General features: G+C 41.9%; 1 protein-coding gene across 13 annotated transcripts in view; it reads left to right on the top strand.

Annotated features, from left to right (window-relative positions):
* LOC115159070 (mitogen-activated protein kinase 10-like) overlaps positions 1-25198 on the top strand; it is a 94115-nt gene that overhangs the window by 1148 nt on the left and 67769 nt on the right. For 9 of the 13 annotated variants that reach the window (XR_003868835.1, XR_003868833.1, XR_003868834.1 and 6 more), the window contains one exon: positions 15770-15841. Coding sequence is in view for 7 of the 13 variants with exons in the window: in XM_029708427.1 (XP_029564287.1) it covers positions 15770-15841 (72 nt within the window). In the remaining 6 variants the exon portion in view is untranslated. Of the gene's footprint in view, positions 1-15552; positions 15608-15769; positions 15869-25198 lie in introns of those variants that run through there. The other 4 variants (XM_029708428.1, XM_029708431.1, XM_029708432.1 and 1 more) reach the window with 4 other exon arrangements.

Genomic DNA, 25198 nt, shown 5'->3' with positions numbered 1-25198 from the left:
TGGAGTTGTCAATATATGCATGGGAGCTTCTTGCTGAGTTGTGTTATGCTATGTGAATGAGACACTCATCAGTTTTAAGGTAGTCAATATACTATATAGCCATTAAGTTGTTGTGGTGATCTTGGTACAATGAGAAAACAAGATCTCATTAGAATATGTCTTAATAGTGGCCTTCAAACATTATAGTTTTACAGTACCAGTCAAAAGTTTGGACACACCTACTCATTCAAGGGTTTTTATTTATCTTTACTATGTTCTACATTGTAGAATAACAGTGTAGACATCAAAACTATGAAATAACCCATATGGAATCATGTAGTAACCAAAAACGTGTTAAACAAATTATTTGGATTCTTCGAAATAGCCACCCTTTGCCTTGAAGACAGCTTTGCTCTCAACCAGCTTCACATGGAATGCTTTTCCAACAGCCTTGAAGGAGTTCCCACATATGCTGAGCACTTATTGGCTGCTTTTCCTTCACTCTGCGGTCCAACTCATCCCAAACCATGTCAATTGGGTTGAGGTCGGGTGATTGTGGAGGCCAGGTCATCTGATGCAGCACTCATCACTCTCCTTCTTGGTCAAATAGCCCTTACACAGCTGGGAGGTGTGTTGGGTCATTGTCCTGTTGAAAAACAAATGATAGTCCCAATAAACACAAACCAGATGGGATGGCATATCGCTGCAGAATGCTGTGGTAGCCATGCTGGTTAAGTGTGCCTTGAATTCTAAAAAAATCACTGACAGTGTCACCAGCAAAGCACCATCACCATCACACCTCCTCCTCCATGCTTCACGGTGGGAACCACACATGCAGAGATCATCCGTTCACCTACTCTGCGTCTAACCACGACACGGCGGTTGTTACCAAAAATCTCTCATTTGGACTCAGACCAAAAGACAGATTTCCACGGGTTTAATGTCCATTGCTCGTGTTTCTTGGCCCAAGAAAGTCTCTTATTGGTGTCCTTTAGTAGTGGTTTCTTTGCAGCAATTCGACTACGAAGGCCTGATTCATGCAGTCTCCTCTGAACAGTTGATGTTGAGATGTGCCTGTTACTGAATTTATTTGGGCTGCAATCTGAGGTGCAGCTAACTCTCATGAACTTATCCTCCATAGCAGTATGGACTTGGCCCAAATAGAGCTATCTTCTGTATACCACCCCTTCCTTGTCACAACCCAACTGACTGGCTCAAATGCATTAAGAAGGAAAGAAATTCCACAAATTAACATTTAACCTGTTGGGGATAGGGGGCAGTATTTGCACGGCCGGATAAAAAACGTACCCGATTTAATCTGGTTACTACTCCTGCCCAGTAACTAGAATATGTATATAATTGTTTGATTTGGATAGAAAACACCCAAAATTTTCTAAAACTGTTTGAATGGTGTCTGTGAGTATAACAGAACTCATTTGGCAGGCCAAAACCTGAGAAGATTCCAAACAGGAAGCGCCCTCTCTGACCATTTCTTGGCCTTCTTTATCATCTCTATCCAAAAAAGGGGATCTCTGCTGTAACGTGACATTTTCTAACGCTCCCATAGGCTCTCAGAAGGCGCCAGAACGTTGAATGATGACTTTGCAGGCCATGGCTGAAAAACAGTAGCGCATTTGGTAAGTGGTCGATTTAAGAACAATGAGACTGGCGCGCGCATGCACGAGACGACTCCATGTTTACATTTTCAGTCTTTGAACGAAAACAACGACTCCCGGTCGGAATATTATCGCTTTTTTACGAGAAAAATCGCATAAAAATTGATTTTAAACAGCGTTTGACATGCTTCGAAGTACAGTAATGGAATATTTTGAATTTTTTTGTCACGAAATGCATCGGGCGCGTCACCCTTCTTTACCCTTCGGATAGTGTCTTGAACGCACGAACAAAACGGCGCTATTTGGATATAACTATGGATTATTTGGAACCAAACCAACATTTGTTATTGAAGTAGCAGTCCTGGGAGTGCATTCTGATGAAGAACAGCAAAGGTAATCAAACTTTTCTAATAGTAAATCGGAGTTTGGTGAGTACCACACTTGGTGGGTGTCTAAATAGCTAGCCTGTGATGGCCGGGCTATCTACTCAGAATATTGCAAAATGTGCTTTCACCGAAAAGCTATTTTAAAATCGGACATAGCGAGTGCATAAAGGAGTTCTGTATCTATAATTCTTAAAATAATTGTTATGTTTTTTGTGAACGTTTATCGTGAGTAATTTAGTAAATTCACCGGAAGTGTTCGGTGGGAATGCTAGTCACATGCTAATGTAAAAAGCTGGTTTTTGATATAAATATGAACTTGATTGAACAAAACATGCATGTATTTTATAACATAATGTCCTAGGATTTTCATCTGATGAAGATCATCAAAGGTTAGTGCTGCATTTAGCTGTGCTAGCTTATATATGCTAGCTTGAAAAATGGGTGTCTGATTATTTCTGGCTGGGTACTCTGCTGACATAATCTAATGTTTTGCTTTCGTTGTAAAGCCTTTTTGAAATCGGACAGTGTGGTTAGATTAACGAGAGTCTTGTCTTTAAAATGGTGTAAAATAGTCATATGTTTGAGAAATTGAAGTAATAGAGCATTTCTAAGGTATTTGAATATCGCGCCACGGGATTACACTGGCTGTTGAGTAGGTGGGACGCAAGCAAAACATTAGATTATGTCAGCAGAGAACCCAGCCATGAATAATCAGACACCCATTTTTCAAGCTAGCATATAATGTCACATAAACCCAAACCACAGCTAAATGCAGCACTAACCTTTGATGATCTTCATCAGATGACAATCTTAGGACATTATGTTATACAATACATGCATGTCTGTTCAATCAAGTTCATATTTATATCAAAAACCAGCTTTTTACATTAGCATGTGACTAGCATTCCCACCGAACACTTCCGGTGAATTTACTAAATTACTCACAATAAACGTTCACAAAAAATATAACAATTATTTTAAGAATTATAGATACAGAACTCCTTTATGCACTCGCTATGTCCGATTTTAAAATAGCTTTTCGGTGAAAGCACATTTTGCAATATTCTGAGTAGATAGCCCGGCCATCACAGGCTAGCTATTTTGACACCCACCAAGTGTGGTACTCACCAAACTCCGATTTACTATTAGAAAAGTTTAATTACCTTTGTTGTTCTTCGTCAGAATGCACTCCCAGGACTTCTACTTCAATAACAAATGTTGGTTTGGTCCCAAATAATCCATTGTTATATCCAAACAACAGCGTTTTGTTCGTGCGTTCAAGACACTATCCGAAAGGGTAAATAAGGGTTACGCGCCCGACGCTTTTCGTGACAAAAAAATTCTAAATATTCCATTACCGTACTTCGAAGCATGTCAACCGATGTTTAAAATAAATTTTTATTCCATTTTTCTCGTAAAAAAGCAATAATATTCCGACCGGGAAAGCGTGTTTACGTTCAGAGAGAGAGAAAGTAAAAGCATGGGATCCCCTCTTGCACGAGCCTCAGTCTGATGGCCCTCTGATCGACCACCATCCAAACGTGCTAAAGTTTTTCAGCCAGCGGCTGGAATTACATCATTCAGCCTTTTCCCGGGTTCTGAGAGCCTATGGGAGCCGTAGGAAGTGTCACGTTACAGCAAAGATCCTAAATGTTCAATAAACAGAGCCAAGAAGCCCAAGGAATGGTCAGAGAGGGTACTTCCTGTTTGGAATCTTCTCAGGTTTTTGCCTGCCATATGAGTTCTGTTATACTCACAGACACCATTCAAACAGTTTTAGATACTTTAGGGTGTGTTCTATCCAAAGCTAATAATTATATGCATATCCTAGTTTCTGGGCAGGAGTAGTAACCAGATTAAATCGGTTACGTTTTTTATCCGGCCGTGCAAATACTGCCCCCTACCTGTTGGGGATAGGGGGCAGTATTTGCACGGCCGGATAAAAAAACGTACCCGAATTAATCTGGTTACTACTCCTGCTAGCGACTGGAACGAGCTGCAACAAACACTCAAACTGGACAGTTTTATCTCAATCTCTTCATTCAAAGACTCAAGCATTCGTGACGTATTGTTGTCTCTACCTTCTTGCCCTTTGTGCTGTTGTCTGTGCCCAATAATGTTTGTACCATGTTTTGTGCTGCTATTATGTTGTGTTGCTACCATGCTGTGTTGTCATGTGTTGCTACCTTGCTATGTTGTTGTCTTAGGTCTCTCTTTATGTAGTGTTGTCTCTTTTGTCGTGATGTGCGTTTTGTCCTATATTTATTTTTCATTTTTAATCCCGGCCCCCGTCCCCGCAGCAGGCCTTTTGCCTTTTGTTAGGCCGTCATTGTAAATAAGAATTTGTTCTTAACTGACTTGCCTAGTTGAATAAAATAAAACATTTTAACAACCAGTTAATACAATAAAATTACCCTTTGAATGTGATGTTACAGTACATAACACTGTTTTGACATTAGGCAATACACTTGCACTACTCATTAATGGCTGTGATAAGAGAAAACTGAGGATGAATTAACAATATTGTCATTTCTCCACAATACTAACCTAAATGACAGAGTGAGAAGAAGGATGCCTGTACAGAATAAAAACATTTCAAAACATGCATCCTATTTGCAACAAATGCAAAAACAATTTGGCAAAGCAATTCACTTTATGTTAGGGGCAAATCCAAGACAACAAATCACTGAGTACCACTCTTCATATTTTCAAGCATGGTGGCTGCATCATGTTATGGGTATGCTTGTCATTGGCAAGGACTAGGGAGATAAAACAATATGTACAAAAATAAACAGAATCGATCTAAGCACAAGCACAATCCTAGAGGACAACCTGATTCAGTGTCACGTGTGCTGCCTCTCCGGCCTCTAGGTCATCATGCTGCTCATTATCCCACAAACCTGTCACCATAGTCACACGAGATTCAACAACTGAGACATAAACTGAACAAGTTCCACAGCCATGTGACTCACAGAAATTGAATAATGTGTCCCTGGACAAAGGGGGGGGTCAAAATAAAAAGTAACAGTCAGTATCTGGTGTGGCCACCAGCTGCATTAAGTACTGCAATGCATCTCCTCCTCATGGACTGCACCAGATTTCCCAGTTCTTGCTGTGAGATGTTACCCCACTCTTCCACCAAGGCACCTGCAAGTTCCTGGACATTTCTGGGGGGGAATGGCCCTAGACCTCACCCTCTGATCCGACAGGTCCCAGACGTGCTCAATAGGATTGAGATACAAGCTTTTCACTGGCCATGGCAGAACACTGACATTCCTGTCTTGTAGGAAATCACGCACAGAATGAGCAGTATGGCTGGTGGCATTGTCATGCTGGAGGGTCATGTCAGGATGAGCCTGCAGGAAGGGTACCACATGAGGGAGGAGGATATCTTGACTGTAACGCACAGCGTTGCGTTTGCCTGCAATGACAACAAGGTCAGTCCGATGATGCTGTGACACACCGCCCCAGACCATGACGGACCCTCCACCTCCAAATCGATCCCGCTCCAGAGTACAGGCCTCGGTGTAATGCTCAAACCTTCGACAATAAACGCGAATCCAACCATCCCCCCTGGTGAGACATAACCGTGACTTGTCAGTGTAGAGACATTTTTGCCAGTCCTGTCTGGTCCAGCAACGGTGGGTTTGTGCCCATAGGCGACGTTGTTGCCGGTGATGTCTGGTGAGGACCTGCCTTTACAACAGGCCTACAGGCCCTCAGTTCAGCCTCTCTCAGCCTATTACGGACAGTCTGACCACTGATGGAGGGATTGTGCGTTCCTGGTGTAACTCTGGCAGTTGTTGTTGCCATCCTGTACCTGTGCCGCATGTGTGATGTTCGGATGTACCGATCCTGTGCAGGTATTGTTACACGTGGTCTGCCAGTGCGAGGACAATCAGCTGTCCATCCTGTCTCCCTGTAGCGCTGTCTTAGGCATCTCACAGTGCGGACATTGCAATTTTTTGCCCTGGCCACATCTGCAGTCCTCATGCCTCCTTGCAGCATGCCTAAGGCACATTCACACAGATGAGCAGGGACCTGGGCATTTTTCTTCGTTGTTTTTCAGAGTCAGTAGAAAGGCCTCTTTAGTATCCTGAGTTTTCATAACTGTGACCTTAGTTTCCTACCGTCTTCAAGCTGTTAATGTCTTAACGACCGTTCCACTGGTGCATGTTCATTAATTGTTTATGGTTCATTGCACAAGCATGGGAAACAGTGTTTAAGCCCTTTACAATGAAGATATGTGAAGTTATTTTGGATTTTTACAAATTATCTTTGAAAGACGGTCCTGAAAAAGCGACGTTTCTTTTTTTGCTGAGTTTATGTCACTCCCTTTGGTTCCTTCCCCAGGCGTTATTGTTTCTGTTTCATGTCTGTGCGTTGTTCGTGTTTCTTGTTTTGTATTATGTTTCGTTTATTGATTAAATCTCTCACTCTCTGAACTTGCTTCCTGACTCTTAGCGCACAGCATTACATTGAGTCAGTATTCCAACAGACACTAGGACACACATTCACCTTTCAGCAGGACAATAACTTAAAACACAAGGTCAAATATACACTGGAGATGCTTACCAAGACGACATTGAATGTTCCTGAGTGGCCTAGATACAGTTTTGATTTAAATCGTCTTGAAAATCTATGGCAAGACTTGAAAATGGCTTTCTAGCAATGATCAACAACCAACTTGACAAAGCTTGAAGAATTTAAAAAATAATTATGTTCAAATATTGTACAATCCAGGTGTGCAAATCTCTTAGAGACTTAGCCAGGAAGATCGCTGCCAAAGAAGATTCTAACATGTATCGATTCAGGGGTGTGAATGTTTATGTAAATGAGATATTTCTGTATTTCACTTTCAATAAATTATCAAAAATGGATTCACTTTGTCATTATGGGGCATTGTGTGTAGATGGGTGAGAAAAACATATATTTAATCCATTTTGAGTTCAGACTGTAAAACAACAAAATGAGGAATAAGTCAAGGGGTATGAATACTTTCTGAAGGCACTGTAATTATTGAAGTCTCAGGATCAGGCTAGCAGCCCGAAGAATATCGAACAATTACTACTAGACAGCTCTCCCTCCACTGTTACCTTTCTGAGGAGCATATATGAATAATAAACACATTTTTCTAAACATCGCCTGATCATCCATTATTTATAATGGCAGCCCGTAGAATATAAAACTTGAAGAATTTAAAATATCAGGAATAAAAGCGAGAACCACCAAATAATTGACTATTGGATACCTCACCCATCATTTAATTTACATTTTAGCGATTTAGCAGACGCTCTTATTAAAATGCAAATAATTTTATAACATTTTTGACATGCGTTTTTCTGGATTTTTTTGTTGTTATTCTGTCTCTCACTGTTCAAATAAACCTACTATTAAAATTATAGACTGATAATTTCTTTGTAAGTGGGCAAACGTACAAAATCAGCAGGGCATCAAATACTTTTTCCCCCCACTGTATATAAAAATAGATTACATATAAAGCCAACAAATAAAATCATTGCATCCTGCAGGTAGAAAATATCCTGATAAAATTAAATATCCTATGAATCACATTGGCTATACATGCCTGTCTGCAACGAACTTGAAACATTGTATCAACTATCGGGTCCATCCAAAAGCTCTCGCTAGCAAACTTGCAACATTGTATGAAATATTCTGGTCCCTCAGAGTTTCCAGTGAACTTGGGGCAGACACAGCTGTAGGCTATTTTGCGCAAGGGATAAGAGCTCATCAGGTAGACTTATTTTATGACGTTTCCACTGAATCAGAGCATTATATTTTTCCCTTTCACGCTGAGTGGTTATCGAAAGGGAGAGTGCTGGAAAGATTTTTAAAATACATTGAGGAACTATTGTCATTCTCAATGGATGTAAAATACTTAATTTGCTTGCTGTTTGAGGTGAAGAAAACATTACTTTGAGAAGCTCCACAGCTCATTAGTGGTGGTGCGTTAAGCCAATCAGAAATACTATCAGATCCCCAAATGGGCACATTTATATGCCTACATTTGCGCACAGGCCAGGTAGTCTATAGGTCTACTTCTATGCGTAATCAGGTGCATGTCTTTACTCAACATTGACAGTAGCACTCCAAACGAAAGACAGAGACTAAATTGACAAAACTCATAAATGAAATAAAATGAACCAAACTTGTGTAGCATTGGTTGTGCGCTCTGTAAACAACGTGTCCACTCTGACAACAATGGGAATGGTAAAAGACTGGAATAATAATACAGTTGAAGTCGGAAGTTTTAATATACTTAGGCTGGAGTCATTGAAACTCATTTTTCAACCACTCCACAAATTTCTTGTCAACAAACTATAGTTTTGGCAAGTCGGTTAAGATACCTACATTGTGCATGACACAAGTAATTTTTCCAACAATTGTTTAGAGACAGATTATTTCACTTATAATTGTCACGTCCTGACCAGTAAAAGGGGTTATTTGTTATTGTAGTTTGGTCAGGGCGTGGCAGGGGGTGTTTTTCTGTGTGTTTTGGGGTTTTGGGCATTCTATGTCCTTTTTTCTATGTGTTTGTATTTCTTTGTTTTGGCCTGGTATGGCTCTCAATCAGGGACAGCTGTACATCATTGTCGCTGATTGGGAGCCATACTTAGGTAGCCTGTTTTTCTTTGGGTTTTGTGGGTGGATAAGTTCTGTTTAGTGTTTTGTAGACCTGACAGAACTGTTAGGCTGTCGTTTTCTCTTTGTGTTCTCAGAATATATATTAAATGATGAGCACTCACCACGCTGCGCCTTGGTCCTCTTCTTCCAAAGACAGCCGTTACAGAACCACCCACCTTCAACGGACCAAGCAGCGTGGTATGGAGGAGCAGAGGGTTCAGGACTCCTGGACTTGGGAAGAGATACTGGACGGAAAGGGACCCTGGAGACAGGCTGGAAAATACCGCCGCCCGCCGGAGGAGATAGAGGCAGGGAAGGCAGAACGGCATTTCTGGGAGGATCGGCTGGCACGGCAAGAGGAGGAGAGGCAGCCCCAAGATTTATTTTGAGGGGGGGCACACGGGACGGTCTGCGGTGCCGATGATGGAACCAGATCCAGTCGGGGTGAAGTTGGAGGTGAGCGAAGGGAGCGAAGCAGAGACAGTGAAGGAGTTGATGGGGAGATTGGAGGAGAGAGATATGAGAGAGCTGCTGTGTTGGTGCATGAGGCACGACGTTCGCCCTACGGAGCGTGTCCTCGAATTGATGTCACCTGAGTCAGCTCTCCATACTCGTCCTGAGGTGCGTGCTAGCTGTCTGGTGAAGACTGTGCCAGCCCCACGCACCAGGTGCCAGCCCCAGCTCCTGTGCGCCTCCCCAGCCCTGCACGTCTTGTGCCTGCTCCCAGAGCCAGGCCTCCTGCATGTCTCCCCAGCCTGGTGAATCCTGTGCCTGCGCCCAGAGCCAGGCCTCCTGCAAGTCTCCCCAGCCTGGTGAATCCTGTACCTGCGCCCAGAGCCAGGCCTCCTGCATGTCTCCCCAGCCTGGTGAGTTCTGTGCCTGCGCCCAGAGCCCGGCCTCCTGCAAGTCTCCCCAACCTGGTGAGTCCTGTGCCTGCTCCCAGAGCCAGGCCTCCTGCATGTCTCCCCAGCCTGGTGAGTCCTGTGCCTGCTCCCAGAGCCAGGCCTCCTGCATGTCTCCCCAGCCTGGTGAATCCTGTGCCTGTGCCCAGAGCCAGGCCTCCTGCAAGTCTCCCCAGCCTGGTGAGTCCTGTGCCTGCTCCCAGAGCCAGGCCTCCTGCATGTCTCCCCAGCCTGGTGAGTCCTGTGCCTGCACCCAGAGCCAGGCCTCCTGCATGTCTCCCCAGCCTGGTGAGTCCTGTGCCTGCGCCCAGAGCCAGGTCTCCTGCAAGTCTCCCCAGCCTGGTGCGTCCTGCGCCAGAGCCGCCCGCCTGTCCGGCGCTGCCAGAGCCGCCCGCCAGTCCGGCGCAGCCAGAGCCGCCCGCCAGTCAGGAAGGAGATGCGTTCTGTCTCCTACAGATGAACGTACTTTGGTGCGAAAAGTGCAAATCAATCCCAGAACAACAACAAAGAACCGTGTGAAGATGCTGGAGGAAACAGGTACAAAGTATCTATATCCACAGTAAAACGAGTCCTATATCGATATAACCTGAAAGGCTGCTCAGCAAGGAAGAAGCCACTGCTCCAAAACTGCCATAAAAAAGCCAGACTACGGTTTGCAGCTGCACATGGGGACAAAGATCGTACTTTTTGGAGAAATGTCCTCTGGTCTGATGAAACAAAAATAGAACTGTTTGGCCATAATGACCATCGTTATGTTTGGAGGAAAAAGGGGGAGGCTTGCAAGACAAAGAACCATCCCAACCGTGAAGCCCGGGGGTGGCAGCATCATGTTATGTGGGTGCTTTGCTGCAGGAGGGTCTGGTGCACTTCACAAAATAGATGGCATCATGAAGTAGGAAAATTATGTGGCTATATTGAAGCAACGTCTCAAGGCATCAGTCAGGAAGTTAAAGCTTGGTCGCAAATGGGTCTTCCAAATGAACCAAAGCAATGAACCCAAGCATACTTCCAAAGTTGTGGCAAAATGGCTTAAGGAAAACAAAGTCAAAGTATTGGAGTGGCCATCACAAAGCCCTGACCTCAATCCAATAGATCATTTGTGGGCAGAACTGAAAAAGCGTGTTCGAGCAAGAAGGCCTACAAACCTGACTCAGTTACACCAGCTCTGTCAGGAGGAATGGGCCAAAATTCACCCAACGTATTGTGGGAAGCTTGTGGAAGGCTACCTGAAACGTTTGACCGAAGTTAAACAATTTAAAGGCATTGCTACCAAATTGTAATTGAGTGTATGTAAACTTCTGACCCACTGGGAATGTGATGAAAGAAATAAAAGCTCAAATAAATCATTCTCTCTACCATTATTCAGACATTTCACGTTCCTAAAATAAAGTGGTGATCCTAACTGACCTAAGACAGGGAATTTTTACTATGATTAAATGTCAGGAATTGTGAAAAACTGAGTTTAAATGTAGTTGGCTAAGGTGTATGTAAACTTCTGACTTCAACTGTATATTGAATGCATTAACAGAAATTACCATAACCAAACAAACATTATACAGTATATTAGAAATTATAGTAATTAATGGTACACGTAGGCTACTACTGGTTACATATGTAATGGGGAATTGATAGACACTAACAATCAAGGCAAACAATTCACACAATGAAACATTGAATGTGCACAAATTGGCGTGAGGGAGCGCATTGTGCATTTTATAGAAACTTGCATTGTACATTTTAAACACTCTTCTTCTTGGACTATGCCATCCACACAGCCTCCACGATGGTTGTTGTCTCAGCCTCTTCAATGAGATGGGTGCGAATCAGACAGGTGTCTCGTGTGCCATAAAAAAAACATATCTATATATATATTTGCTACTGCTGCTCGACAAAAAAAGTTTGGTCGACCAACAGCCTATCAACCAAATAATTGACCAGTCAACTAATTGGGGTCAGCCCTAAATTCATTTTATTTAACATTGTATTGATTGCTGTTTTGTTTCATATTATATTGATTGTTGTATTACTGTGATCAGGGCACCCTTGTGAATGAGACCCTAATAAGGCTTCAATAAAATGTGAATACAGTAAGGATAGCCACTGTCTGTTGAGAACCAAAGCAATATGCTCTGCAGAGAGCTACAGTTATTAGGTTACATAAATTGATTGAGCCGATGGGAATACTGGATGTGGTTTTTATTTTGTCTCTATGCACCCACCCAGCTGACTAATGCTAAGCCAGCCAGGTAGCCATATTGTAGTTGTGTGCATCCCCAATGTCACCCTTTTCCCTATATACAGTGGTTTGTCCTTTAAAATTTGCAGCGTACTGTGGCGCAGCTTGCACGGTGACACAGAATTCTATGGCAAGTTATTTAAGTGTGAACCACTGGTACCATTAGTGCTAGTTTGACCACCAGAGGGCATCTTTGAGAAGCATTTGATAGCCTTCAATAGTGGCTGTACTAGAGAATGCAGGCACGCGGGACACTGGGGTTCAAATACTCAACACTAGTGGGACTCATGTCGCCTATGGTAGGCCTACAGTATATAGAAAAATATGATGTAACTCTCCGCCAATAATTACATATAGAGGATTGGAGGATATTTCTGTAATTCAGTGATATTTATTGCAATTTTACGTTAAAAATACCATAAAGATTGATTTTAAACAGCGTTTGACATGCTTCTAAGTATGGTAATGGAACATTTTGACTTTTCGTCGAGCGCGGTTTGCCTTTGGATAGTGACCTGAACGCACAAACAAAACGTTATATATTTGGATATAAATGTGGATTATTTGGAACAAAAACAACATTTCTTGTGGAAGTAGCAGTCCTGGGAGTGCATTCTGACGAAGATCAGCAAAGGTAATACAATATTTCTAATACTAATTCTGAGTTTAGGTTGCCCCGAATTTGGCGGGTGTCTTAATAGCTCGCCATGATGGCTGAGCTATGTACTCAGAATATTGAAAATGTGCTTTCTCCGTAAATCTATTTTAAAATCTGACACAGCGGTTGCATCCAGGAGTAGTCTATCTATAATTCTTAAAATAATTGCTATGTATTTTGTCAACGTTTATGATGAGTATTTTTGTAAATTGATGTGCATCGGACGTTTTGGTGGGAATACATTTTCGGAACATCACGCGCCAATGTAAAATGCTGTTTTTGGATATAAATATGAACTTTATCGAACAAAACATACATGTATTGTGTAACATAATGTCCTAGGAGTGTCATGTGATGAAGATCGTCAAAGGTTAGTGCTTCATTTAGCTGTGTTTTGGGTTTTATTGACATATGTCCTTGCTTGGAAAATGGCTGTGTGATTATTTTTGTCTATGTAGTCTCCTAACATAATCTAATGTTTTGCTTTCGCTGTAAAGCCTTTTTGAAATCGGACAATGTGGTTAGATTAAGGAGAAGTGTATCTTTAAAATGGTGTAAAATAGTCGTATGTTTGAGAAAGTTGAATTATGACATTTTGTTGTTTTTGAATTTTCCGCCCTGATATTTCACTGGCTGTGTCCCGCAGGTGGGACTAGCCCATAGAAGTTAACAACCCTACAGACGAGCTTCAATGCCATACAACTATCCTTCCGTGGCCTCCAACTGCTCTTAACCTCTAGGGGAGGTGGGACGAAATCGTCCCACATTATTCAACAGCCAGTGAAAAATCAGAGCGCCAAATTTAAAACCACAAAATGTCATAATTCAAAGTTCTCAAACATAGGACTATTTTACACCATTTTATAGATACACTTCTCCTGAATCGAACCACGTTGTCCAATTTCCAAAAGGCTTTACAGCGAAAGCAAAACATTAGATTATGTTAGGAGAGTACATAGACACAAATAACCACACAGCCATTTCCAAGCAACTAGCATGCATCACAAATACCCAAAACACAGCTAAATGCAGCACTAACCTTTGACGATCTTCGTCAGATGACACTCCTAGGACATCATGTTACACAATACATGCATTTTTTGTTCGATCAAGTTCATATTTATATCTAAAAACAGCATTTTACATCGGCGCGTGACGTTCAGAAAATATTTTGGTAAGCAGGAATCAGGAGGATAGAATTATATGTTTTTGTGCATGGAGTTAAGCTGGTCTAGAGTTTTTTTTTCCTCTGGTTGCACATGTGATATGCTGGTAGAAATGAGGTAAAACGGATTTAAGTTTGTCTGCATTAAAGTCCAGGTCCACTAGGAGCTCCGCTTCTGGATGAGCATTTTGCTTATGGCCTTAGACCGCACTCAACGAGCTGTATTAGTGTCAGCATCGGTTTGTGGTGGTAAATAGACAGCTATGAAAAATATAGAGGAAAACTCTCTTGGTAGGTAGTGTGGTCTACAGCTTATCATGAGGTACTCTAATCTCAGAGATAAAACCTGTATATATAGTGTAGGATCCTACTGGGGAGAATAGGATGGCCAGAGATATTCAGGCCAAATAAAGGATCACTACTTTAGTAATATGCTGCCCAATGCTCAACCACTATACTATGTAAGGGATATAGACGTTCTGTAAATTACCTTGGAAATAATAGACGACGCAGTGCTGAGTCCCTTCAGGGAGTTCATTTTTCCAAGCTAATGTACAGAATGGAGGCGTTTATCCCGCGAATACCACAGTTGCCAAAGAAAACAGCTAACTACACAATGACATAATGGGTGGACTGGCGGCCATTGCGAGTGTATCCATAGGAGCAAAGCAGGAAGTAAAAGCAGGAAGTAAAAGCAAGTGTACTTATCAATATGTGCTGTGATTTGTTGATTCAACTCAACTGACCTTGCAAAAAATACATTCCGTTGCATGAGCCACATCAGTTAACAATTTGAATGAACATTCTACATTACCATGGAAATTATTGCATCATAATACCAGAAAGCCACATGAGTAAAATTTCCAGGGTTTCAGCCCGTCGTCATTATTTTTATATGTCTGCTGCTGCTGCTGCTGCAATTTACTTTCATGTTTTATGTGTGCTGCTTTGCAGTGTTGCAGGACTTGAGACCGGTCTCAGTCCTGAATCCAGTCTCAACACCACATATTGAGTCCCTAGGTTTTGTCTCGGTGTCTGAATTTTTTTTACTTGGTCTCGGACAACGAGGACTCGTAATTTCTTGCCGAGACCAGCAGAGTGAAAAACTCAAAATTATCAGTACCTAAAAACCGCTTCGCCAGGCCATATGTCCACACTCCTTTCATGACACATTAATATCTTGTTGCCTATTGAAACCTGGGCTTCCTGTTTTACTCGTAACATTACTGTCCTTTACTTTTGATGAAAAATATCCCCCAAAAATTGTCGTGCTCATCAGAATTTCCTTGATTTGCTGTTAAGGAAGAGTGGGGGACATTGTTTGAAAGTTGCACGCTCACTATTAGTAGGAGGAGACTGGAGGAAGTTGTAACATAATTTGTCTTTTTATCTATACTGAACATAAATATAAATGCAACATACTACATGATTCCATATGTGTTATTTCGTAGTTTTGATGTCTTCACTATTATTCTACAATGTAGAAAATAGTGAAAATAAAGAAAAACCCTTGAATGAGTAGGTGTGTCCAAACTTGACTGGAACTGTATATCTAAAAGACATATCTGGATTCAGATATAGGATATGGTGCATATCCACAAAACTCAAATTATGCATTGAAAATGGTCCGTATTCTTTAGAATATAAAAAACGTGTAATGTAAAGATATCCCTTTTCACCCAGTGTCTTGACAACTACTATAGTTATTGTCATAAAAAAAAAACATACAAGTTGGCTACCGTACGCACAGATCTGAGACCAGGCTACACTGCCAAAGTCTAGAAAGACCCCCCCTCTCCTCTGCCTTCCACAGGTTGTGGCACCCCAATGGTGGAACAAGCTCCCTCACGACGCCAGGACAGCGGAGTCAATCACCACCTTCCGGAGACACCTGAAACCCCACCTCTTTAAGGAATACCTGGGATAGGATAAAGTAATCCTAACCCCCCCCTAAAAGATTTAGATGCACTATTGTAAAGTGGTTGTTCCACTGGATATCATAAGGTGAATGCACCAATTTGTAAGTCACTCTGGATAAGAGCGTCTGCTAAATGACTTAAATGTAAATGTTGTTGCTGGAGAGAATGTGTTCTTAGGCAACCTAACTGATAAAACAAGGATTAATAAATGAATGAACCTCTCCTCTCTAACCTCTCCTCTCTCCTCTGTTTGTGTTTTGCAGGTATTTATGAGCAGGCATTTCTTCTATTACTGCAGTGAACCAGTCCTAGATGTGAAAATAGCCTTTTGTCAGGTGTGTGTTCCTTACAGGTAAAATAAGGTACAGTATTCATTCACTTCCATTTCCTCTTCATTAGTGTTATGTCTGTTTCATAGAGCTGGAAAGGGGGTCAGCACTATTGAGGGACTAGGTCTGCCTTAAAATGGTGGTGGTGAAAGCCTTCTACGGGGCCACCCATGCTAAAACAGGCTTTGTGGCAAGTGTACCATCTATCCAAATCAATGGTTTTGGGTCATCATGCATCATCATGTTGGGTCATCATATGAGACACAAACACACCATTGTAGTACCTGTTGGGTCATCATATGAGACCTGTTGGGTCATCATATGAGACACAAACACACCACTGTAGCCTTGTCCTATACTGTATGTGCTGTAGCTAACTACTTTTTGTTAGCGTTAGTGTTAATAAATCAGCGATTCCCAAACCAGGGGTCACGACCCCATGTTGGGCCACCTATTGTGAAAACGGGGTCCCGGCAGAATTTCCGAAAAAATATACATACAAAAAAATATATATATATATTATAACATCGTCTTTGTATCTAAAAATCATTCTAATGTGGTTAGCCTTAAAACATTTTATGAGAATTATTCAAATCTTACAGAGTTAAAGAGAAATTCAATCAGAGAGCGCCCTTAGATCATGGGAAAAGGCCACACATGGCTAGGCCCGCTATGCTATGAAACCACACACTATTGCAGAGACTTTGACATTACCGGCCGCCAGGGGCGGACTGAAACAATAATTCAGGCCGGGAATTTGACTCCATCCCAGGCCACCCTGTTCACGCAAACCACCAGACTGCTAATTTTGTAGGCTAACCCTATTTGTTGATGTAACGGGTACCAAACTAGTTATACATTTGGCCACTATGTTCATCTGGGAAGAAAGTTATGCACATTGCAAAATACAAACATTTGGGACTGACCAACAAGTAGCCAATCTGAACACTGAGTTTTCAAGGTATGCTATGGCAAAAACTCACTAGGAGTACACCAATCATAGCATATACAAATGTACAAGGCTAGACACACAAAACTATTAGCCTACACTTTTTAAAAAGAGAAGGAGATATACAGAGTTAGCGCAAATGTTCGAATGATTATCTTTATATTCAAGCATCAAGCATTTCAAAAGTATCAAAAAACTTCACACACACACATTCACTGAACTTGAACATCAGCTACAACAATGTAAGTAAGTATAATACAAAAGTCGAAAAAGCACTCCTCTACAATTTTTTGGGGATTACAATGTTCACTCACTGGTGTCCATAAAGCAAACAGCACAAAAATAAACACATCTATACACTGAGTCAATGAAATTGAACATTGGCTACATAACTGCAAGTATAATACGAAAGTCCAAAAACATGCCTCTGTACAAAAGCTTTAAGTCAACAGCAAATTTTCTTTCACCCATGTCAGCCTGTTAAGGAATAGTCACAGCATAGCTACTTCAGAGTAACCAGTAAGTAATTACCACTAGTAAACCAGTAGGCGGCGAAGTAACTCACTGCTCTCTGCCATCTTGTCAATGATGTCATCTTTGTCAAGTCCCATAAGAATATCCTTCTCTGTTGCCATCAAAAGGAACGCTTCAAGGTTCTCTTGAGTGAGGGAGGTTCTTAGGCGGTTTTTCGTGAATTTCAGGGTGGAGAAGGTCCTCTCACTAGCCACCTGAGTGATGGATAGGGTGAGGAGGTCACTTGTAGCCCAAACCAATGATGTGATACGGATCCGTGAGCAGATTGTACTGAAACAGGAGAAGATAGCAGCATATCGGGCAGTTTTTACATGTAGAACAACTTCTGCTCACCAACTCCACACTTTCATCAGGATCCTCAAAGCCTTCCACTGATTCATCACTGGTGGCGGCAGCCCTGGTGTTTTACTCCTCCAATGCTGACTGTTTCAGTCTTTCCCACTGTTGTGCAAGGCTGATCAGTTCAGCCTGCAATGCCTCAACAGTGGCATGTTCATCAAATTTCAGTAAGCATTTGCTGAGCTCCTTCATGGCTATCTTTGGAAGGCCCTTTTCTCTGATCTCAGGAAAATGCTTTGGATTCATGCAGGAGACATCTGCTCACAGCACTGCATTTGCTGCATAAAGGCAGTGAATACTTTCAACAACAGTGTCCAGTAGCAATGGGCTCGTCTTCTACCAACTCACCTGGTTTTCTCTTCTTTTTTTGTTCTCTTCTCTGGGAGAGCAGTCTGAGCTTTGGCATCACAGTCCTGCTACTCCTCCAGAATGCCATTGGCCCTCTCAACAAAGTTGTCTGCTGCCTTCTTCACACCCTCAAAGTCTCGGGCACAATTTCTCATGTTATCCTCTGTTCCGGTCACCAAGTGCTGTGCTTTTACAATATCCATGCCACTTGTTTGCAAGTATTTAGAGAGAGGGGACGGCTGCTCAAATATCCTGAGAAAAACCTCAGCTGTAAGTATGGTTTCATACTTTAGGAGAGCATCCTTGTACCCTTGGGCCTTGCTTCAGAAGGCAGGTTTTATGGTCACATCCTTTTCAATTCTTTCCAAAGTGATGGCCACATCTATGTAAAGTGCACGGTCAGACTTTGCAAAGCTTCCAAATACTTTCCTCAAGGCCTCGTCTTTGGCCCACCAGCGTGTTTCACCAAAATACATCAAGCCGTCTGTGTCTCCTGTCCTCACTGGTTTCCTCCCATAGCTTCATGCACTTGTAGGAATCTCGAACGAACACTGCAATGTCATTCAGTAGTGAAAAAAGGGATTCACTTGCCACAACAACCCCAGTGGTGTCAGTTAGCACAAGGTTGAGGACATGTGAGTGACACCATTTGTGTACTTGGTTAGGAGACTCTACTGTGAGCAATGCAGAGAAGCCCCTGTATTGTCCCTGCATATTTTCTGCTCTGTCTGTTGCATTACCAACACACTGTTTGATATCTATGTCCATCTTCTCAAGGGTCTGTTTCACAAGGTCCACTAAGTACTGTCCAGTCGATGACTCACAGTCAATGACCGCAATCAGTCTCTCGTGGACAACATCAGTGACATATTGCAGAACTACTGCACACTGGTCTTTGGATGTTAAATCCTGTGTTGTGTCCATTTGTATCGAGAACATCCCTGCCTTTCTCACTTCAACAGCAATTGTCTGCTGAATCAACATTCTGATGACTTCAATTACTTTATTTGCTGTTGTTTTGGACATCATAGTTACCAAGGACCCTCTTCCTTTACTTCCCATCTGCGTCTTGCTCTTCTCAATGCAATCAATAACATGCTCTTGTAGGCAGACATCATATTTGCTTAACAACAATATAAGCTCAAGGAATTTGCCATGATTGACGGCCATATTTTCCAAGTTATATGCAGCTTCGTGCCTGTGTAGCTAAGCCCACATTTACCAATAACTTTAACTACATCAATCACACGTTCCATGACCTGCCTCCTCTTTCTGACCTGGTCTTGTTGAAGTGACATTTGCTTATCACTCAGAAAGGTACAGATGTCTGCTTGCTGGCTCTGTGGAAAAAGGCTTCTGCACTTTCTCTATGGATCTTGCTTCTCTCATGTTCCTGTACTCTGATGGGCATGTTTCCAGGCCTGCATGCCTCCTTTGACAAATGCACTACCACTGGCTGAAGGTTTTGCGAATGCCAGACATACTGAGCAGAAGTGAGTTACTTTATTGTATGTCAGCCATCCTCTGTTTGTGCCATCTTTGGATTGGGATACATTGGGAATGACACATTGAGGGGTTTGTTTTGGGTGGTACTGAAAAAATAAGTCAAAATCCTTGGACTGAGGACTGGAAAAATAACAAAATGGATTTACAGTGCTTTTGCTGTCCCTTTCTATTTTCCCTGTACTGGGCTCTGAACCTCTCTCTCTCTCTTTCTCTCTCTCTGCACTTCTGGTTGCTATGCAGAATGAGATTTACATTTACATTACTTGTGCAGTTATCGATTGTATGCCCCCCGATTACAGTCCTACTGATAATCTCATAAATAAAGCACATATTAATCTAAAAGCATAGCCTACATGTTTAGGTTTGTGCTCTTAAGTTGTACCTGAAGGTTCCTGCTCTGAGTCTGACTCTGAACTGACCACCATCTCCAGTTCTGCAGGAGCACCTGAAGCTCTAGTGCTGCTGCTGCTTCCTTCTCCACCTTTGCAAAGAAAATACTCTATTGTCATACACACTATCATTAGTGTATCAGTAGGCTACATTAATACAGCACTGGAAAAAATTAAGAGTCGTCTCTTAATTTGGAGTGGTCTTCATTTTTCCCAGAGCTGTATATTATTGTAGTAACTTGTAATGCTGGTACTAATGGTGCTAATTATCTTTGTCATTGCTTGTGCTGTGTCACACAGGCAGTACTGTGTTATGTTCATGAATGTATTATGGATACGTTACTGTAGCCTGTTTCGCTGTACAGTGTATGTGCACTTTCCCTAGCTTATGAGCATGAGTCATGACCGAATGCTGGCAAGTCCATAGTCTAGGTTTACTATTTTTTACTAGTTGATCGCTATGTTGCACTCATTGCTATGATATAATTCCTCCACGAAAACACAAGACGTGCAAACTGTTAAGCCTACCGGCTGTTGTGTCGCTATTATTGGGGGCGGCAGCGTAGCCTAGTGGTTAGAGCGTTGGACTAGTAACCAAAAAGTTGCAAAATCAAATCCCTGAGCTGACAAGGTAAAAATCTGTCGTTCTGCCCCTGATCAAGGCGGTTAACCCACTGTTCCTAGGCCATCATTGAAAAGAAGAATGTGTTCTTAACTGACTTGCCTAGTTAAATAAAGATAAAAAAATGTAAATAAAATTATTAGCTAGGCTACTTAGCTGGGTGGCGTGTGTGTTTTAGCTAATGTTTTTGACTGACCTGGTCCCTTCCTGGCGAACATGTCGCTTATTTTGCAACATTTAGCTGCGTCTGTGGCAAGGACCTTTCTCTTTTTTATTCTCTCCTTCTCTGCTCCACCTTTCCTTTTCTGACCGTCCATTTCACCGTGCGACTTGTCTAAAATGTTATCAGTAGAGAAGCAGGTAGACGGTTGCTATCTGCGTTGCGGAGAGACCTGATGTCATTTTTGTCACGCGCAGCCTCGTGCGGGGACACTGCAGCGAGAGAGTGAGAGTCGCGCCTGATGCGTGGATTCTCCGTCAACTCATTCCTGCTTGCTATATTATAGCTGGTCAAGTTGACTATTCACGGCAGGCCAAAGCGACCCTCAGGCCACCGGGAAATGTCCCGACGGCCAGTCCGCCACTGCCGGCCGCAATTGATATGGTGAAACAATGTGTGCGGAAGTAGAGGCATAGAAACTCAGATCAATACCTTTGTCAGATAACACTATTAAACAAAGAATGTATGCTATTGCTAGGAATCAAGAGGAAACTCTGACTGAACAACTCAAAAACTCCCCAAATGGACGTTAGCTGTGAGGTCCGAGATGCCCATGCATTGACTTTTATTTGCTATACTATACGTCGGGACTGCTATTCACAACGACATATTGTTCTGTCTCACGATTCCTGTGCATGCAACGGCACAGGGGATATTCAGTGTGCTGTGTGGCTATATTGCCGAAAAATTCCATGGGATCAAATGGTGGGCTTTTGCACAGATGGGGCTCCATCTATGGCGGGAGGGCGGGCAGGCCTCTGCACTCTAGTCATGAATGTGTCTCCCTCTGCCATATGGACACATTTTATGAAAGAGCTGAGCACAGAACTCTGAGATATACTGCAGCAGGTAACTTTGATTGTAAACCACATCCACTGCGCGCTCGCCTATTCGCAAAACTATGTGGAGATATTGATCAGAGCATGACAATGTTTTATTTTACATCTTGGTGGTTATCAAGGGGGAGTGTTGGAAAGATTTTTTCGCATTGAGAGAGGACCTGTTGTCATTCACAATGGATGTAAAGCAATAAATAATAAACCTGATTGACTTTCTGTGTAATGAAAATAAACTATGTCTCCTTGCCTATGTAATAGATATATTTGAGAAACTGAATGAACTGAACGCAAGCATGCAGGGGAAATACAAAAACATTCTACAGATGAGTGACCGAATCAGTGGATTCAGAGGAAATTATTATTATTGGAAAGAGAGTCTTTCAAAAGCGAACCATGCCAACTTCCCTCGGCTGTGCAAGATTCTAACAGAAAACAGCATCAGTAAGTGTCCCACACGAGTGATGACTGCTCACCGCCAACGCTTGGAAGAGCACTTTGGGACCTACTTCTCAATCCGTTTGACTGTGATCCTGGCTCAGTTGACATGCCGGTAAGTGAAATCGGACAGCTGATTGAGCTGTCATGTGATCGAATGCATTCACGGGTCTCTACGGGGGAGATTTGGTTCCTGACTCAAAGGGAATAAATACCCTCTGGGCATTAATGCCGCTTTCAAAATAACTGGGAACTCGGAAATCTCCGACTTCAGACATCAGTGAATTCAAGACAACTGGGAAATCTAGCTCTGACTGGAAAACATTTTTTTGAATGGACATCCATCTCGGAATTCCAACTCTGGAACTCTTTCTGACCTGAAGATCACTGACGTCATGATTTTACCTCTTCAGATTTCCCATTTGTCTTGAAAGTACCATCAGTGCTCTCATCTGCATTAAAACCAAATATCGATCCAGGTTGGATATGACAGCAGAGATGAGGTGCACCCCCTGACTTTGAGAAGCTCTGATGCGACATGCATCTAGCACACCCATCTCATTAGTGTTGGTGAGATAAAATACATTTTGTCAGACAAATTTGCAATTGACTGTCATAACCCCACATTAAAAGTATGTGATGGTGAGTTGAGAAGACCATCAGAAATACTGTTAGAATGTTTTTTAATTGACTGCCATAGCCCCAAATAAAAAAGTTAGCATTGGCTGTTAATTAAATACTTTTTTCACATGGTTGGGGTCATGAGATTTTTCAAATATCAAAATGGGGTTGTGAGCCAAAATTATTTGGGAAGCCCTGTAATAGATTGTTATCATTATAGTTGTCATGTCATCCAAGAGTTAGCTACATCACATACAGTATGGGACAATGTTACACTACTGGTGCTAGTGTTGATAACGAACCAATGGAAGATTCTTATGTTAGACTGAAACTGATTGGGGTTGATTATTTGTTATTTGTTGCGATTCTAACCACTGGCATCATATCATAAATGGCATCCAATTGTGTAAAATATATAGAAAAAAAGATTTTGATCATTTGCAGCATAGTCAACAGTGAATGGATGGATACATCTCTGGGATGTAACCTGTAGTTAATAAAAGCTGTCTAGAGCCCCCCACTAACTTCAATAAAATATTGCAATTATATAACATTTCTATTAATTACGATCAAATTAGCCTTGTCAGTTTAATTGTTAGTAGGCTCTTAGGATGAAAAGCAGGTCTCTTGATAGAACTGGATTTAATGGACTGACTGTAGATTTTTTTCCCTTAGTCTAGTTCTCTTTAGATATTGCATGTGACCCAAATGCCACCCTATTTCCTATGTAGTGCACTACTTCTGACCAGGGCCCACAGTGTGCTGTGCATAGAAATATAATTAAAGCGCTATATACAGTATCTCTGTAGTGCAAGTTCACAGCTCTCTTATCCAGAATTATGCGGACGTGATTTGTCATGGAGTATAGTTGGATTATGTATGCATCTTTGGACAATCAATTACTAGACTGGACTGGACATATACTGATATGCACACAGAGTCATGTGTGGGTCCTATGTGGCTCAGTTGGTGAGAGCGTGGCGCTGGCAATACCAAGGCCGTGGGTTCAGTTCTTGCAGGGATCACATGGAGTGGAGCAGTCCCACTCCTTTTGTAATTTTGTTACTTTATTGAAGAGATAGTAAAATGTTGGAAAGACAGGGGAGAATGAGTCAAATGGTATTGGGCTGTATTTGAACCCATGTTGTGGGGTGCTTAGCTGCAGGAGGGACTGGTGCACTTAACAAAATAGATGGCATCATGAGGTTGGACAATTATGTGGATATATTGAAGCAACATCTCAAGACATCAGTAAGAAAGTTAAAGCTTGGTCGCAAATGGGTCTTCCAAATGGACAATGACCCCAAGCATACTTCTAAAGTTGTTTGCAAAATGGCTTAAGGACAACAAAGTCAAGGTATTCACAAAGCCCTGACCTCAATCCTATAGGAAATGTGTGGGCAGAACTAAAAAAGCGTGTGCGTGCAAGGAGGCCTATAAACCTGATTCAGTTACACCAGCTCTGTCCGGAGGAATGGGCCAAAATTCACCCAACGTATTGTGGGAAGCTTGTGGAAGGCTACCTGAAATGTTTGACCCAAGTTAAACAATGTAAAGGCAATGCTACCAAATACAAATTGAGTGTATGTAAACTTCTGACCCACTGGGAATGTGTTGAAAGAAATAAAAGCTGAAATAAATCATTCTCTCTACTATTATTCTGACATTCCACATTCTTAAAATAAATTGGTGATCCTAACTGACCTAAAACAGGGATTTTTACTAGGATTAAATGTCAGGAATTGTGAAAAACTGAGTTTAAATGTATTTGGCTAAGGTGTATGTAAACATCGGACTTATTTAGACTTGCCATAACAAAGAGGTTGAATACTTATTGACTCAAGACAGTTCAGCTTTTATTTTTAATGTATTTGTAAAGAAAACAAACATAATTCCGAATTGACATTATGGGGTATTGTGTGTAGGCCAGTGAACATTTTGTAAATTCAGGCTGTAAAATCACAAAATGGGGAAAAGTAAAGGTGTGTGAATTTCTTTTTGAAGGCGCGTGATTGATTGATTTGTTTGTATTATGCAGTCTGAATATATAATATATGCCTTTATGTTGCAGACATATTGTGGTCATCATGATATTAATAAAAAATGTATTATATACACTACTTGACCAAAAGTATGTGGACACCTGCTCGTCCAACATCTCATTCCAAAATCATGGGCATTAATATGGAGTGGTTCCCCCTTTGCTGCTATAACAGCCTCCACTATTCTGGGAAGGATTTCCACTAGATGTTGGAACATTGCTGTGGGGACTTGCTTCCATTCAGCCACAAGAGCATTTGTGAGGTCGGGCACTGATGTTGGGCTATTATGTCTGGCTCGCCGTCGGCATTCCAATTCATCCCAAAGGTTCAATGGGGTTGAGGTCAGGGCTCTGTGCAGGCCAGTCAAGTTCTTCCACACCATTCGAGACAAACCATTTCTGTATGGACCTCGCTTTGTGCACGGGGGCCTTACCCAAACTGTTGCTACAAAGTTGGAAGCACAGAATTGTCTAGAATGTCATTGTATGCTGTAGCGTTAAGATTTCCTTTCACTGGAGC

Source organism: Salmo trutta, chromosome 23 (genome assembly GCF_901001165.1).
Source record: "Salmo trutta chromosome 23, fSalTru1.1, whole genome shotgun sequence".
Lineage (NCBI taxonomy): Eukaryota > Metazoa > Chordata > Actinopteri > Salmoniformes > Salmonidae > Salmo > Salmo trutta.
Note: the sequence above shows the minus strand (reverse complement) of the source record. Positions and strands in the feature narration are given on the sequence as shown.